The following is a 19,273-nucleotide window of genomic DNA, read 5'->3' on the forward strand; positions in this document are numbered from 1 at the left end:
AGGCGGTTGTACAAAATTTGAAGGGGACTCAAATGATTAGAATTTAAAAGTTCTAGCTCCCTTTTTAAGAGTAAAAATGATCTGATGCCAACTAGCCTCCCCCTCCCCCCACCAACCCGAAGGTCGCAAAAGCTCCAATATTTTTCCCTCAGAGATACTTCATATGGAAAGGATGGTCATATAAACTTTGGAGGGACTCATTCGATCAGAAATCAGAAATTTTAGTGCCCTTTTTATGAGTCAAAAGTAATTGGAGGGCAAATAGCCCCCCACACCTTTTTTCCCAAATGCAACCGATAAAAATTTTAAAAGTAGTTCAAAGATCAGGTAACAAAAACTCCACAGTTGACACAAACCCCCAGGGCTCTGGGGCAGGCGTTGTAAGTTATGCACTGGGTGCTTATATAGTTCTTCTGGAAGGGCTGCATGTATAAACTTCAGAGGGGGTTTGTTTGATTAGAAACTCGAAATTCTAGTTAATTTTATAAGAGTCAAAAGAGATTGGAGGTAAACTAACCCCCCCCCCCCCCCCAGAAATAAGTTGAACTAAGGGTTGTAACTTGTGCCCTGTTGGCATATAAGGTTTTACAGAAGAGGTGGTCCTATAAATTTCAGAGGGGTGACATTCAAAGTTCTTATTCCCTTTTTTAAGTGTCAAAAGCGATCCGATTGCAACAAGCCCTTTTTTTCCCAAATGTATCCAATCAAAATTTTGAGATAGCCATTTTGTTCCAAACAGTTGAAAGATAAAATAACAAAAGTTCTTGGGTTGACCCAACCCCTCAGAGCCTGGGGCAAGTGTTGTTAGTTATGCAATGGTGGCATATAAGGCTTTTATGTAAGGAGTGGTTGTATAAACTTCAGAGGTGAATCATATGATTAGAAATCAAATGTCCTAGTTACCGTTTTAAGAGTCAATAGTGAGCAGAGGGCATCCACCCCCCCCCCCGTCCCCCCTCATAAACCCCCTCTTATTTTCCAAATGCATTTAGTAAAAATTTTGAGACAGCTATTTCATTTGAAAAAGTCCAACGATCAGATAAAAAAAAACTTCGGGGTTAATATGTCCCCCCCCCTGAGCCTAGGGAAAGGATTTCAAATTATGCCCTGAGGCATATTAGGTTTTTTGTCGAAGGAATGATCATATAAACTTCATCAGGGACTCATTCTGTTGGAAATTGATAAATCCATCCAATCAAATTTTAGAGATAGCCATTTTGCTAAAAATAAATCAAAAGATCCAATAACAAAAACTACAGGGCCAACACAACCGCCCAGAGCCCAGGGGCAAGTGTTATATGTTATGTCTTGGGGGCATATAAAGGTTCGTATGCGAGGGTTTTGAAAATAGTTCAAAGATCAGATAAGTCCAACCTTCACCCCCACTCAAAAAACTTATGAATGCTATTTAATTCCAAAACTTAAGGGAGCTGACTCCTGACCTCTCTGCATGACCTGACCCCCCCCCTCAGATAAAAGTTAATAACAATGTTTTATTCCAAAAATTATGGGAACTTACCCCTGGCTCTCCATGCCCCTTCCTCCCCCCCCCCAAAAAAAAATACTAACAATATTTTATTCCAAAACCTATGGGATCTGATTCCTGGTCATCCATGGTCTGATACCCCTCCCCCCTCCGAAAAAAAATTATCAATGACTGATAAATCATGGGAGCTGGCCCCTGGCCCGCCCTCCATGGCCCGACCCCCCCCCCCCAAAAAAAAAAACAAACAAAAAAAAACAAAAAACAAACAAACCTATTAACGATATTTTATTCCAAGAATCATTAGAGCTGACCCCTGGCCCTCCCTCCATGGCCGGTCATTAGAGTGAAATTAAACCTTGAACTAATGATCTTTCAACAATTAATAGCATTATATCGAACATTCAGTTTGATTTTATTTGTACCTTCCAATACTATTCAAGACACATATAGTTTTCAGTAAAGCGCCAGTGATGTAGTAGGTTTTAGACTTATACAGTGAGAGAAGGGTGCGATACCAAACTCTTCTTTGTAGTGATTTTTGTTAGTTTCGAGCTTTATTTGCATATTCGATTTAAGCTTCTTTCGTTTTAAGATTTATTTATTCATTTATATTAGTACCTATTGTATGTTTGTTTGTTATGATTGTTTATTTAAATTCTGATCGTTTGAGGTTGTATTTATACTTCAATAGCAAAATATTTTGGTTCGTTTTAAGCTTGCTTTGGATATTCAATTTAAACTTTACTCGTTTTAAGATTTATTCATTTATATTCGTACCTGTTATGTTTTTTTTTGCTATGATGGTTTATTTAATTTCTGGTCTTTTTGGGCTTCATTTATCCTTTAATAGTAATTTCTGGTAATTTTAAGTTTGAGCTATTCTAAGCTTCTGTTTCTTCTGATCTTAAGTTTAATTAAATAAAAAAAAACAAGTTTTTTAAACTGAAAGTAAGGAGCGACATTAAAACGAACAAAAATTATTCCGTATATGAAAGGGGCTGTCCCCTCCTCAACGCCTCGCTCTTTACGCTAAAGTTTATTATTGTTTTAAAAAGTAGAGTTATGAGAAAGAGTCAAACTTTAGCATAAAGAACGTGGCGTTGAGGAGGGGACAGCCCCGTTCATATACGGAGTAGTTTCTATCCGTTTTAATTTTTAATGTCGATCATTACTTTCAGTTTAAAAAACTTGTTTTTTTTATTTAATTTATTATATTTTTTTATTTTAATAAGATTTTATTTTTTCTAGAAGGTATTTAAAAATTAAAAAAAAATTTAATAAAAATTTTAATTTTCTTTTGATAAATGGCTGTCTCTAAATTTGGTTCTGACGTAATTTACAAATTAACTTACGTAACGAACTTCTATATTCGTATATTTTTCTTCTGGCAAAAAATACAAAGTTGCAGATTTTTGCAGATATGAGCTCGAAACCTATGTAATAGGGTTTTTTGATACGCTGAATCTGACGGTGTGATTTTCATCAAAATTCTTTAACTTATAGGGGATGTTTCCCCCCTCTTTAAAAAATCAGGTAAATGTTCTCAGGCTCGTAGCTTTTGATGAGTAATACTAAATTTAATAAAATTTATATATTTAGAATCAGCATTATAAGCCCATTCTTTTGATACATTTATTGAATCAAAATTCCGTTTTTAAAAGTTTTGATTACTATTGAGCCGTATCGCTTGTTTTTTTTTTTTTTTTTTTTTTTTTTTTTTTTTTTTTTTTACTTATTACGTATATGAGGGGGTTCTCCCCTTAGTCAATACCACGCTCTTTACGTTAAAAGTTAAAACATTTTTTAATTCACAATTTGAAAAAACTTGTTTTTTTTAATTTAATTTCTGATCGTTTATTTAAACAATGCTTGGAAATCTGACGCCCCCTTCATAGAAATGTCCCTTACCCCAAAGAAACTTCCTCCACGGAAAGATTCTCCCGAGTAACCTCCTCTTCCAGCCCCTCCCCCCCCCCCCCAACAGAAAAAAATCCTTCCTGAAAATGTCTGTATACTTCCCAATAACCAATACAATATGTAAGCAATGGGCAAAGTTCATAATTTGCAGCCCTTCCCCTGGGAACTGCGGGGGATTATGTCATCCAAAAAGACATATTTATTAGATTTTCGACTTTGCTGAACAAAATGGCTATCTCAAAATTTTAATTGGGTGACTTTGAGAAAAAAATTAGCGTGGGAGGGTGCCTAGTTGCCCTCCATTTTTTTGGTCCCTTAAAAAGGGCACTAGAACTTTTAATTTCCGTTCCAATGAGCCCTCCTACGATATTCTAGGACCACTGGGTCAATACGATTACCCCTGGGGAAAAAAAATAAACACACATCCGTGATCTTTCTTTTGGCAAAAATGCAAAATTCCACATTTTTGTAGATAGGAGGTTGAAACTTCCATATCATGGTTTTCTGATACGCGGAATATAATGATGTAAATTTTATTAAGGTTCTACAGTTTTTAGAGGGTCTTTTCCTATTTTTTTTAAAATAAGCCAAATTTTCTCAGGCGCTTAACTTCTGATGAGTAAGATTAAACTCGATTAAATCTATATTTTTGAAGTCAGAATTAAAATCTGATTCTTTTGATGTATCTATTGGTATCAAAATTCTGTTTTTTAGAGTTTCGGTTACCATTGAGCTGGGTCGCTCCTTACTTACAGTTCATTACCACGAACTGTTTGATATGGGCTTAATTTTCTTTAAAAAATTCTTTTTCGGAAAGTCTTTTTTTTAATTAATTAAAAGAAAAAATAGTGTTTTAGTGATAAGAATGAAGTAAGGATTTTATTGTTATTGTAGATAGTTTAGAAGGAGAATTGTACACTTAGACATCAATGAACTAGGGTTAACCGATCAATGAAATAGGGGTTCTTCAATAAGATTGAAATGGGAATTTTATTTTATTTTAACTAGTTTTGGAGAGGAATCATGTACCAAAATAACCACATACTTATAAAAGCATTAAATATTAAATCAAATGGCATATTTTCATTTTATTATCTCAGTATGGTATGCAATAGCATCTTACCCAAATACAAGTGATCACTAAACAACACCATAGACAATTTATCAATCATCAATCTGGAGTTTCACAAGGAAAAATGTTTAGATGGCTCCAAGCCGCAATTTAAGGTAAATGTTAGGGTAATAAATCTTGTAGCAGATGGCTCTAATATCACCAGCCACTATAGCATTGGTGTTTTACCCACTAGTACTTCCAATATTCCGAACTTTTTCTGGCTTAACCAGATTTCTCCCCAAAATATTCTAAAATTGGCTCTCTGAAATGTCCCTGAAAATTAACATTCATAAATCAAACAGTTCATGGTAACGAACTGTAAGTAGGGAGCGACCCGGCTCAATGGTAACCAAAACTCTAAAAAATGGAATTTTGATACCAATAGATACATCAAAAGAATTAGATTTTAATGCTTATTTCAAATATATAAGTTTCGTCAAGTTTAGTCTTAGGCCTATCCATCAAAAGTTACGCGCCTGAGAAAATTTGGCTGATTTTCGGTAAAAGGGGGCAAGACCCCCTAAAAGCTATAGAACCTTAATGAAAATCACACCATCATATCCAGCGTATAAGAGAACCCTACTGTAGAAGTTTCAAGCACATATCTACAAAAATGTGGAATTTTGCATTTTTTGCCAGAAGAAAGATCATGGATGCGTGTTTACTTGTTTTTTTTTTTTCTTTTTCCCAGAGGTGATCGTATCGACCCAGTGGTCCTAGAATATCGTAGAAGGGTTCATTGGAATGGAAAATAAAAGTTCTAGTGCCCTTTTTAAGTGACCAAAAAAAGGAGGGCAACTAGGCCCCCTCCCACGCTCATTTTTTCCCAAAGTCACCTAATCAAAATTTTCAGATAGCCATTTTCTTCAGCATCGTCAAAAATATAATAACTATGTCTTTTAGGATGGCATAATCCCCCGAAGTCCCCGGGGGGAGGGCTGACAATTATGAGCTTTACCCAATGTTAACATATAGTATTGGTTATTGGGAAGTATACAGACGTTTTTAGGGGGGATTTTTTCTGGTAGGTGGGGGGGGGGGCAGGGGCTATATTGGAGGATCTTTCCACGAAGGAAGTTTTTCATGGGGGAAGGGACATTGCTATGAAGGGGGCGCCGGATTTCCCATCATTATTAAAGAAAAAGATCAGAAATTAAATAAATAAAAAAGTTTTTCAACTGAAAGTAAGCAGCAACATCAGAACTTAAAACTAACAGAAAATATTACGTATATGATTGGGTTCACCCCCGAGGTGGGTTCACCACCTCGCTCTTTAAGGCAAAGATTTTTTAGTACTTTCATAAGAGCTATTTATTCTAATTAACAGCCTTTGTGATTAAGCGGTCATTTTTAAAGAATTGGAACAAAATTCGAACTTTAGCTTAAAGAGCAAGGTATTGACTAGGGGGCAAACCCCCTAATATACGTAATAAAAATCTATAAATATAGAAGTTCGTTATGTAAGTTAATTCGTAAGTTACGTATATTTATTACTAATAAAAACGTTAGTAAATAAAATCAAACAAGTTTCGAGAAAACCATTTAACCAAATTAAAGTAAAATCAATGTGCAAATTTTGTTTTAATTATTCATGTACGGTGAGCCAATATTAAAACCTGTATTAATTCAAAAACTTTCAAAAATTAAATAAAAAAAAACAAGTTTTTTTTTAACTGAAAGCAAGGACTGACATTAAAGCTTAAAACGAACAGAATTTATTCCGTATATGAAAGGGGATGTTCCTTCCTCAACGCCTCGCTCTTTAGGCTAAAGTTTGACTTTCTCACAAATCTATTTTTTTAAACAATAAAAAACTTTAGCGTAAAGAGCGAGACGTTGAGGAGGGGACAGCCCCTTTCATATACGGAATAATTTCTGTTCGTTTTAAGTTTTAACGTCGTTCCTTACTTTCAGTTAAAAAAACCTGTTTTTTTTTATTTAATTATAATCAGGATTTGGTGTGCAATGGAACATATTTCAAATGATCATGGTAAATATTTCAAGTTGGGCTTAAATCACTTTGTCAATTTGATGAGGTTCAATATTCTATGTAGCTAAACATATTGAAGTCTATCATGTAGAATTTGTTCATAGATAATTTTGCTATTTCAGTCTAAACCTAACACAAGTCCAAAGTCTTGCTCAAATAATTTAGTCAAAGAGCAAGGATTCCAAGTTCTTCACTGCATCTTACTTCTGAAACTAATGAACAAACAAAATAAGAAAGATTTATGATGTACAGCTTCACCAAAGACTAGCTTAAGTTACAAAACTAGGTCACTAATTGATAGTAATATTCTCTCTATTGAACTGTACCAAGTTGATTAAGTCTTGTCTAAAGTTATTCTGGTATTTATAATGAACAAAATACTAATATAGGAAACAAAATAATAATTAGTGAAATAGAACTTCGTTATTAGCTTTTAAAGTTGCTGCGTTATTTAGAGTAAGCGGAGATGAGCACAAAATAATTTCAGAAACCTTGCCTTCTGTAAGCTATTAAATAAAAAAAACAAGTTTTTTAAACTGAAAGTAAGGAGCGACATTAAAACTTAAAACGAACAGAAATTATTCCGTATATGAAAGGGGCTGTCCCCTCCTCAACGCCTCGCTCTTTACGCTAAAGTTTTTTATTGTTTTAAAAAATAAAGTTGTGAGACAGAGTCAAACTTTAGCGTAAAGAGCGAGGCGTTGAGGAGGGGACAGCCCCTTTCATATACGGAATAATTTCTGTTCGTTTTAAGTTTTAATGTCGCTCCTTACTTTCAGTTTAAAAAACTTGTTTTTTTATTTAATTTCTGATCGTTTTTTAGTTAATGCAGCTTTTATTTGCATAAAAATTTTACTTTTCTTTTGCTAAATGGATGTCTTTACAAATTAACTTACGTAACTAACTTCTATATTCGTATATTTTTCTTCTGGCAAAAAATACAAAGTTGCAGATTTTTGCAGATATGAGCTTGAAACCTATGTAATAGGGTTTTCTGATACGCTGAATCTGACGGTGTGATTTTCATTAAAATTCTTTCACTTGTAGGGGATGTTTCCCCCTCTTTAAAAAATCGAGTAAATTTTCTCAGGCTCGTAGCCTTTGATGAGTAATACTAAACTTAATAAAATTTATATATTTAGAATCAGCATTATAAACACATTCTTTCGATACATTTATTGACATCAAAATTCCGTTTTTAAAAGTTTGGATTGCTATTGAGACGTATCGCTTGTTTTTTTATTGTTTTTTTTTATTACGTCTTTGTTATTACATATATCAGGGGGGTCTTTCCTTAGTCAATACCACGCTCTTTACGTTAAAATTAAAAAAAAAATTTTGATTAAAAAGCCCCTGAATCACAAAGGGCGTGTAATTAGAATGGATAGCTCTTTTAAAAGCACTAAAAAAAACTGTAGCGTAAAGAGCGAGGTATTGACTTGGAGGAGAACCCCCTCACATACTTTATAATTTCTGTTCGTTTTAAGTTCTAATATTCCTTCTTACATTTCAGTTGAAAAAACTTGTTTTTTTTATTTAATTTCTGATCGTTTTTTAAATTATTCTTGGAAATCCGGCGCCCCCTTCATAGAAGTGTCCCTTACCCCAAAGAAACATCCACTACGGAAATATTCTCCAGAGTAACCCCTTCCTCTAGCCCTCCCCCCTCCAGAAAAAATCCTTCCGAAAAATGGTTGTATACTTCCCAATAACCAATAAATAATGCTGGCAAGTCCGGAGCCCCCTTCATGGACATTTCCCTTCTCCCATGAAAACCTCCTTCATTAACAGATCCTCCAACATAACCACCGACCCACCCATACCTCCCACTACCAGAAAAAAAACCTCCTGAAAACTTCTGTATAATTCCCAATAAACAATACTATATGTTAACATTGGGTAAAGTTCATAACTTTTAGCCCTCCCTCTGGGCACTTCGGGGGATTAAGTCATCCTAAAAGACATATTTATCATATTTTAGACCATGCTGAACAAAATGGCTATCTCGAAATTTTGATCGAGTGACTTTGGGAAAAAAATAAGCGTGGGAGGGGGCCTAGTTGCCCTCCATTTTTTTTGGTCACTTAAAAAGGGCACTAGAACTTTTAATTTCCGTTCCAATGAGCCCTCCCACGATATTCTAGGACCACTGGGTCGATACGATCACCCCTGGGGGAAAAAAAGGCGCGTAACTTTTGATAGGTAAAATTAAACTTGATGAAACTTATATATTTGAAATCAGCATTAAAATCTTATTCTTTTGATGCTTCTGTTGGTATCAAAATCCCGTTTTCTAGAGTTTCGGTTACCATTGAGCCGGGTTGCTCCTTACTTACAGTTCGTTACCACGAACTGTTTGATTTTCTATAACGTTATACCTTATTAGCGTTCTGCAAATTTGGTTTCAGAAACCTCCCTATTGTGGCTACTTGAAATTTATTTTAGTTTCAGGGTTTATTAAGTTGTTCTTTTAGAGTTAGTGGTATCTGTTGTAAGAACAAACAAGTAAAATGTAATAACAAAACATTCATTTATTGATTTCATTTGTGTCTTCCTGTCTTATTCGTTAAATTACAAATAGAGTAATCTATCACTTTCCAGACAAATATGTTTGTTATTATAAAGAAATAAATTGAGGCCAGTGAGTGAAACTTTCAAGAATCTGCTCAAATACCAAATTCTGAAAATCTCTGGAAGTTTTATTCAATTAGCTTAACTTCTTTTTTTTTTCAATTTAGAAAGTTGGTCAAGAAGCAATTTTCTTCTGATTTTGTGAATTTACAACAAACTTGAATATCTTAATTAAGGTATTAAATTTTGCTGAATTGGTAGGATTTTATTCTTCTTGCCATGAATCTACATTCCTGGTTATTTCTTGGATTTGATAACCGGTTTTGCTGTTTTTATTGCATATAAAGTGACTGAGCTCCTAATCCCAACACTCAGGCGTATCTGCAGGAGGGTGCTTGAAAGATCATTTCTCAGTTTGTGTTCTTTCTCATTAATTTATTTTTTTCAAAACAAGTAATTTGTTAATTGTCTCATAAATTATTAGTTATGAAATTTGCCTGTTTTGATGTTTGACACACATACACCCCCCCCACCCCTTGAACTAAACATACGTATTTTAAATGGTTGTATCCTGAATCTGTTGGTTTACATTCTTTTCTTGTGCTCATCATTTGTCAATAGTGTTTTCATAATACCAATTTGGGAAGACAACAACGGAACCAGCATACTCATTGTTTAGCCTAGAGCTATATCCAGATATTAGCGGGAGGGTTGCTGTGATGCAGTTAAACTGGAAGTGATTCTGAAAATACAGTAAATCACAATTTCTTAAATTTACAAAGTAAGAATTTTGTTATTCAGGTGTTTTTTTTTTTTTTTAGAACATGACATAAAGCACACTGCTGCCCAATTTGATTGCATTTCCTGCAAAATTTTGCTTATATAAAAAAACATGGTGGCTTGGAGGATTGGGAGTATTTTTCTTTGAAATGCAGAACATAATAGTGCCAAAAATTAATCAGCTTTAGTAAGAGGTAATGCAAAAGATTTAGCATAGATGCAAAAAAAAAAAAAAATGTCAGCTTTTCTATAGTAGGTGAGGTCGGGGTTAATCCAGACGTGGGGTTACTGAAAAAAGCGCACTAATTCCGAGGGTAATATTTTTAAAAATCTGAAAATGAATGACAAGTTTTATCATCTACCTGTAATTCTTCAAATGTGTTATGGCAAGTTTATAATACCCTAACTTTTCCCTCTACCGCAATTCGATCAGGAGTTGCTATTCAAAGGAGAAAGACCAAAAGGCAACTGTATTAACTCTAATTTACTGCAAAACAAAAAGATAAGAGAAGTTGCATGCTGTCCTTCATTTCTCTTTTAATATCTTACTCAGTTTTATAGTGTTTTACTTCTTTCAACTGTTCTTACTCTCTTATTTTTAATTTTATCTTTTGAAAATGGTTTTGTTGTTTCATTTTTGTTATTTTATTACATACTTTGAATATATTTGATATACTTCATATACTGTTAATATAATTTATATTTATCTAGTTTTTTACTGACTTACTAATTTATAAAATCTTTTGCATTCTTTGTGTATTTTTTTTTCTCTCTTGCAATAATGTTATTTTTTGGCCAATTTTTATTAGCCACGGATAGAATCAGGTGGTTCTGATGAGCTCAAGATTAGTCTTTGTGGATCATCAATTGGTGAGTCACTCCACTGTAGCATAGTTGAAGGGTTTGAACCTTTTGATCCCAAAATCCTCAAAGATCTTGTTCTGGGCCCAATTTTCAATTGGTAAAGGACAAAAAGGAAGTTTTCTACACAGCAAAAGTGGTGGGAATCCTCGACAAAGACACAAGAGTGCCTTTTATCGGTAGACAGGTAAACAAATTTGTATTTTCTGATATTCATGATGAATCAGAGGTATCAAAAATTGACTTAGTGACGAAGCTACTAGTGTCATCAACTGTAGGTTGGACCAAAAGGGCTAAGCAAGGGTTTTACATTTGAGCACAATTTGTCACTTTTTATTCGTATGAGTAAATTAGCATCAAGCGGGCGTTTTTTTCGGTGCGATAACCCACATGTCCATGTCCCCTCCATCTTTTTGTCAAAAAAAAGAAAAAGAAAATAGAATTACTAGCACAAGCAAATATCTAAGCTTGAGCAGTACCTGTTGTAACCAATCATGGACCCCACATTTGAAAGCCCCATTTTTTGTCAACATTCTTGGCCACATTCCTCCCTTAGCAAGTACCGCTAATGCTCTATTCTTCGTGCCAAGTTCACTCAGCTCACCATTGCATTCTAAATTATCCTGCTCAGATTCTCCTCCAATCTCCTCTTTCCCAAGTTTCCTCCAGAACTTTCTCCCATTGCAACTCCAATCCTCACCTATCAAAGCTACCAAGGAGTTGCCTCCTGGTTCAGGCCTTCATCCTTTATTTGGCCAAAATAATTCCTGCCTCTCCGCCCAGATTCCCTTCATCCTTCTTTCTACTATCATATTGGCTAGTAGTAAGGGTGTATAAGATTGAAAAGATACATGAAAAGATACATTGAATTGCACAAGAAAACCCACGCCTTTGACACTATACTTAGACATGCACATTTTAAAAGTTGGCTCGTTACAAAGTGGTCAAGCATGTTATGAAACTAAAGTCAAGGTTTTATTGCACAAGAAATTTCACAATTTTTTTTTTAAAGCTGGCACTATATAAAGTGCTCCAACATGTTTTGAGAGTATGCACGAAATTATATAACTCAAGCAAAGTGTTTTTCGAGCCAACATCCGTTTTTTATTCGTCCTTGAGATTCTGTATAAAATGTTCATGCATTACGATTTAATTTTCATTATGTTTTAACATATCGTAGAAAGTACATTGAATATTATCAACTTTGAAACAATGGATACTTCAATTGTCAACGTGAGTATAGTTTACTGAATTTCTTAATTTATTTCCCAATAAAAGTCATTTTACCAGTAAATTCAAATTTCAGGGGCATAGGCCCCCCTCCCCTCCAACAATACAAACTCATACAATAGTATGAGTATACACGCTAGAAAACGCAAAGTACGCTTTTTTTCTATTATGTAAACAAAAACCCATCCCCCACTGCTCTGTTTACGAGCATAATTCTGTAGTTTTACTTATCTCGTTCAAATTGTGCATTTTTCCCAATTGTCTATTTAAGATATTTCGTCTTTTTCTGGTCTAACTAAAGGCATCTGTGTTTGTAATTAGAGAAATGGGTCCCTTTTGCAAGCAAAACTTCACACGTGTCCTATCTGAAAACAAAAGCTTGGTGATTAAGACGGGTTTTGTGTAATTGTATCCAGAAACTCAGAATTGATAGGGAGCAAGATGGAACGATGCCACATTGACTGTGTGTATGTGTGTGTGTGTAAAGCCTCTGAAATGCGATACATAAGTGATGTTTGAACAATGTTGTCAATTTAAAATATGGTATAGCGTTATTGTATACTAAAAAAAAATTGATATTAAAATCATTAATTAAAGAATAGTACACTAAACTCAGAATCGACTTTAGGGGGTAATTTATATTATGGGCAGATGTTTTTGAAATCTCCCTTCCCTCCAAACTAAAATTTTCCAAAATTCTACATTAGAAGCCTTTTTAATTATTTCTAAAGCGCTAAGACATAGGGCGCTACAAATATCAGAATCGACTTTATAGGGCAAATTATATTATGGGGAGATGTTTTTGAAATCACCCTTCCTCCCAAACTCAAAATTTCCAAAATTCTACATTAGAAGCCTTTTTAATTATTTCTAAAGCGCTAAGACACAGAGTGCTTCAAATATCAGAATCGACTTTAGGGGGTAATTTATATTATGTGAAGATGTTTTTGAAATCTCCCTTCCCTCCAAACTCAAATTTTCCAAAATTCTACTTTAGAAGCCTTTTTAATTATTTCTAAAGCGCTAAGAAATAGAGTGCTACAAATATCAGAATTGACTTTATATGGCAAATTATATCATGAGGAGAAGTTTTTTAAATCACCCTTCCCTCCAAACTCTAATTTTCCAAAATTCTACATTAGAAGCTTTTATTAATTATTTGTAAAGCGCTAAGACATAGAGTGCTACAAATATCAGATTCAATTTTAGGGGGTAATTTGTATTATGTGAAGATGTTTTTTGAAATCTGCCTTCCCTCCAAACTCAAATTTTCCAAAATTCTACACTAGAAGCCTTTTTAATTATTTCTAAAGCGCTAAGACAGAGTGCTACAAATATCAGAATCGACTTTATAGGGCAAATTATATTATGGGGAGATGTTTTTGAAATCCCCCTCCCCCCCAAACTCAAAATTTTCCAAAATTCTACATTATAAGCCTTTTTAATTATTTATAAAGCGCTAATACATAGAGTGCTAAAAATATCAGAATCGACTTTATAGGGCAAATTATATTATGGGAAGATGTTTTTGAAATCACACTACCCACCAAACTAAAATTTTCCAAAATTCTACATTAGAAGCCTTTTTAGTTATTTCTAAAGCGCTAAGACATAGAGTGCTACAAATATCAGAATCGACTTTAGGGGGTTATTTATATTATGTGAAGATGTTTTTTGAAATCTCCCTTCCCTCCAAACTCAAATTTTCCAAAATTCTACACTAGAAGCCTTTTTAATTATTTCTAAAGCGCTAGGACATAGAGTGCTACAAATATCAGAATCGACTTTATAGGGCAAATTATATTATGGGGAGAGGTTTTTGAAATCCCCTTCCCCCAAACTAAAAAATTTTCCAAAATTTTACTTTAAAAGCCTTTCTTTTTAAATATTTCTAAAGTGCTAATTGTTATAGCACTACAAACATCAGAATAAACTTTAGAGGGCAATTTATCTGTAAAAGAGGAGTTATTATTTCCTTACTAAATTTTTCTTCTTTTTTAAGGAGGAGGAAGATTCCTACAATTACTCCCCCCCCCCCCCGAAAAGAGAACAAGATGGGGTGATACCACATCGATGCAAGCTGCAAGACCATCCATCATCAGATATGCTAGCTCTATTACAAGTTCCCTGGACCAGCCAGGAGCCTCTCAGGCCAGTGCCAGCTCTGCACAAACTTAAAAAATGCTAGGAGGAATTGAGTTTTGTCGATGGTATGGAAAAATGTTACGTGTTAAATATTTGGGTAAACATACGAGTAGAAAAATGGTTCACTATAAATAAGGCTATTACATCTTTCTGAACTTTCTGTGGGAGATGGGGGGTAAGTATTTAGTTTAAATAATTCTAGGAGGAATTGAGTTTTGTGGATGGTATGGAAAAATGGTACGGGTTGAATATTCGGGTAAACATACGACTAAGAAACGCTTCACTATAAATAAGGCTATTACATCTTTCTGAAATTTCTAGGGCGGGGGTAACTATTTAGTTTAAATAATTCTAGCAGGAATTGAGTTTTGTGGGTGGTACGGAAAAATGATACGTGTTAAATATTCAGGTAAACATACGACTAAAAAACGCTTCACTATAGATAAGGCTATTGTGTTTTTCTGAACTTTCTGTGGGAGTCGGGGGTAAGTATTTAGTTTAAATAATTCTAGGAGGAATTGAGTTTTGTGGGTGGTATGGAAAAATGGTACGTGTTAAATATTCAGGTAAACACACGACTAGAAATGAACATGATTTTTCAACTTTATGAAATAATGCTTATTTCACATAGAAAATAAACCTTTTTTCTATAGATTAATGAAATAGCAGCGCCATTGGGTGATTAAACATCAGAATTTACTGGACCTGAACCAATTCTAGCACCACCAATGGAGTTTAGAGACGAACCTGCATTAGTTCTAGACAATATGGAGTGGCATAGGGGTTTTCTTAATGATTGTTTTGGGGACATGGCAAGCCTAGACGATTTAACTTGTGACATTGACATGATGGAGGACCCGGAGTGGGCAGATAGATTTATGCGTGAGTTCTTAGGGGATCTTACTAGTGCATCTGAACCGGGTCCTCATAAAGAAATCCCATCACAGGACAATACAGGCTGGCTCGATCAGCTATCCCCAAACACCTTGGAAAATGTACTAACAGGCCTAGGGGACTTCATGCCATCTCCATCCATTGCAATTGAACAGACTGGGGGTGGTTCTATTGACAATTCTATGTCACCCCCCACCATTCCGCTTAATGATATACCTAGTGCTAGTAATAGTAGTAGTAACGATACAGCAACAACAACAACACCAGCATCCCCTCTTCCAGATTTTTTTCTGTCCAACTCTGACTTACACCACACAAAGGTCTACAGCGCCAAATTCGGTGATCCCTTCAACTCTCTAGTGTCGGGGGATATAATAAAAGTTCCCTCGACAATTAAAATTTAATATACTAATAAGATTCGATCCATTCTTTAAAACCAGATGGGGGTGTGGGGGTGGGGGTCAGTTTAAAAGCATCAATAATACTAAAAATATTTTTTTTTTAAATTAAACTTTGGGTGAAGTTCATTCAAAAGACTTTCACACAGAGATGTTGGCAATTCGCCGGCATTTATCAAATGATGGGGAGGTTTTTTCTAAACTGGGATAATAGTATTCAAAGTAAGTGGGAAAATTAAAACGAGGGGGGTAGTGGATCTGTGGTTTTATTTATTGAAAGTTTAAATGTTAATATATGTAGATTCAAAAAGGATTTTATTTTAAGAGGTGGGGCTGGAGAGAAGGCTGTAGTTTCAAAACATAATTCAGTTTTAGAGGGACGTAAGGAGATAAAGCGAATTTGTTTCAATAGAAAGTTGAAGTGTTTTAAGTATATATTTTTAATTGCTACTCATAGGCCACTGTATATCGATGTATCTAAAAAAAAGTTGGATGAAATGTCACTTAATAGTAGGGAGGGTTCAAAGTTCCCCAAAGTAGATTTCAATTGTTTAAATGGTCAATTTCCTGTGACACTAAAAGGAATAGATATTTTTGAGTTGGATAATGCACATTTAAAGATTTGTGTCACGGTGTTACAGTATAAAACAGAATTTGAAGAGGGCCAGCGTTCTGATAAGAAGAGGGTATTATTTCCAGTGCGGGCTCCTTCAATTGAATCAGTAGAACATTGGGTGTGGCTTCTATACACTCCACCCACAGACTCCGATTCAATTGGTCATTTTAATCCAATTACCGATATTAGTAGGGTTTTGGGGAGGGTAAAAAGGGGAATGTGTGTTATCACTGTCCAACATGTCTCTCAAGATTTCGCTCTGATTTAAAGTTAGAGCATCACATGAAACACTGTAAACGTCATGGATACCAGACTGTGGAGACGGTAGGCGGAGATAAAGCGATATTACGTTTTAAAAATTTCCAAAACACGCTCCTGCAGAGCAATAAGATCGCTTTAGACTGCGAAGCTAAACTGACAGACGTGTGCGATCCGTCAAATTCAAATCATTTTAAAATACATGAAGCCATAGGGGTCTCTTACGCTCATGCGCAACGAGATTCCAATAATACCATGCAAGTGCTGGATGTAGTTGAGATGTTGAGTGACGGTGAAGACTGCATGCGCTCGCCATTGGTCAGTCTAATCAAAACAGCGAACGTTGCAATTTCGCGCCTTCGTTACACAAACTATCCTATGCTCCTATCACCAGATGACGTAGTGGCCATTAAAAATCGTATACTATGTTGGGTTTTCAAGTAAAACACTGATGATGGTGTAGGTTCGGAGATGTGAGGTGGTATGATAGATCAAGATAATATGGGGCAGAATCTTACATCTAGGGACAATAAATTTAAGAGAGTAGCACATAAGCTATACACTTTCAACACTAAACAGCATAATTTTGTGCCCGTTTTTATACACAATTCCAATTACGACTTAAAGTTTGTTCTTCCGGCGTTGGCCCGCATTGCCAAGGGAGGAGTTGTAGATGACGCATAGATAGATGGTTCTTTTTCATATAATATCATACCCAAGTCATCGGAGAAGCTACTGCTGCTAGAATTCATGTCGAAAACAGTTGACAAAGGTAACACGTGCCTGAATAAAATCCGTTTTTTAGACTCTTTCAGCTTCTTCCCCAAATCTTTAAGTCAATTGATTCAGGTGCAGAAAAGTGACAATTTTGATGGCTTCCCCCTCCTCAAACAGCGCGGCCCCGATGATGAAATGTATGATTTAGTAACGTGTAAGGGTATATATCCATATGATTATTACAACTCTGGCTCGAGGCTAGATGAGGTGTCACTATCGCCCATTGAAGCTTTTTACAATTCTCTTACTGAGAGATAGTGCACCACTAGCGACTATGAATTTGCTAAGAGGGTTTGGGCAAAGGGGGGATGTAAAAATGGGTGGGATTATTGTAAACTATACTTGGCCAGTGACATACTCAATCTTGTGGACATTGTGTGCAAAAATACGGATAAAATCTATGGGGAATTTGGGTTGGATTTAGGTTATTATTTTTCAACTCCTCAGTTCGTGATGGACTTGATACTTAAAATCAGCAAAGAAGAAATAGGTCTGATCGCCGATGTGGATCAGCATCTGTTTGTAGAGAGATCAATGAGGGGTGGGTATGTTTTTCACGGGGAACGTATCATGAAAACTGATCCGACAGAACAGCATACCGATGAAAAGTCGGAAGCAGTTTTTTTGGATATGAATTTTCTTTACCAATCGGCAATGACTCACTACTGTTTGCCGTCTGGAAATTATAAATGGCTTGACAATCCGTGTGCTTCGAATTTCCCCGTAATTGCTAGTGTTGAGGAGAATGGGGCACAGGGATGGTTTTTTGGAATTGACGGTGAAATACCCATGGAAATGCATGACTCGGTAAAAGGATTTGTTTTTCCGTGCATAAATAGACCGGTGGGTAGGGATTCTCTGAGTCTCTACAATTAATAATTAACAGAGGATGGGAGTAAGAATTGGGTACCCTCAAAAAAAAACTAATTGCCGACCTCAACCCGAAACAGAATATCGTCGTTCATCAGGTGCTATTGAAATGGATGGTGTCCAATGGTTTCAAAGTCACAAAGATTCATAGAGCCCTCCAATTTGATCAAAAGCCTTACATGAAAACGTTTATTGACACCTTTGTCAGTAAGCGTTCACAAGCGAAAACGAAAGTTAAAAAAGGAGTCTCTAAACTCATTTTGAACTCATCTTTCGGTAAAATTAGCAAAACCGTACGACACAGAAGTCGATGTGACATTGTAACCAACCCTAAAGATTGTGCTCGAATCATTGTAGATCCAAACTTTACTACGTTCACAATCATAGACTCTGATATGGGACTCCTACACAGCAAGAAAAAAAGTACTGTATTAAATAGAAATATTGCAGGCAGATGTGAAACAACTTAAGTATCAAAGAACCTCATGTTGTCATTTCTTTACAGTTTATGCAAGGTACAGTGACCGATTGAGGGACAAGTTAAAGTGTATTACGGGGAGACTGATTCACTCCTGTTAAAAGTCAAAACTGAAAATCTATTGAATGAAAATGGCGATTATTTGGAAAATGGCGAGTACATTAGCTCAGGAATGGACTACACTAACTGGGACGAATGCCTCTACCCAGAGCTAGTGAAACGCCAGAACCCAAATCAATTGTTAATGCTAAAATCTGAAACGGGTAGCGATCTGATATCCAGTGGTGTGTTTCCTGGTCCGAAGGTATACTGTGCGGAAACGCACAGCAAGGAAATCAAACAAGTTTGCAAGGGGGTACCTACACACTTTGTAAAAAATAATTTCGACATGAGTGTGTATAGATACTGTGTGGAACGTAGTTTAGTGCCAAAAGCGAAAGTCATGGCGATTCGCTCTTTACAATTTAAAAACTACACAATTAGAGTTTATAAAAACGCCATGTCGGAAATATCGGAAAAAGTCTATGTACTTGATGATGTTGTGATGGTACTACCACACGGTCATTATTTAATTTCAGACCGTATTTAATGTATAGAGTACATAAAACAACTCGGTCTAGAAAAATTAACTTAAATTTATTTAAAAAAAAGAGTAAAAATTGGATGGGAGGGTTTTTTGGGTAATGGGGTGTTTTTAAATTCTTTTTTTTTCTTTATCATAAACAATTTTCAATGTGTTTGTGTGTGCAAGGCAGGTCAATTTCCACTATTTAATGCCCCGGGCCCGCCGTAGCGGGCCCCCCGGGCCGCCTTCCCGGGGGGGGGGGGATCCCATACCAAATGCTGTAAAAAAATGATATTATTTCAAGTTCATTATTCTAATAAATG

At 35.4% G+C, this 19,273-nt stretch overlaps 1 protein-coding gene across 1 annotated transcript in view; it reads left to right on the plus strand.

Annotated features, from left to right (window-relative positions):
- The first annotated feature begins 18,884 nt into the window (after nt 1-18,884).
- Nucleotides 18,885-19,273, plus strand: part of LOC148954248 (uncharacterized) — an 84,020-nt gene continuing 83,631 nt past the window's right edge. The window contains exon 1 of the mRNA XM_089086213.1: nt 18,885-18,966. Coding sequence (XP_088942339.1) covers nt 18,885-18,966 — 82 coding nt within the window. The remainder of the gene's footprint in view (nt 18,967-19,273) is intronic.

The sequence above is a fragment of the Artemia sp. Qi Xiang Cuo genome, chromosome 3, assembly GCF_049724085.1.
Source record: "Artemia sp. Qi Xiang Cuo chromosome 3, ASM4972408v1, whole genome shotgun sequence".
Lineage (NCBI taxonomy): Eukaryota > Metazoa > Arthropoda > Branchiopoda > Anostraca > Artemiidae > Artemia > Artemia sp. Qi Xiang Cuo.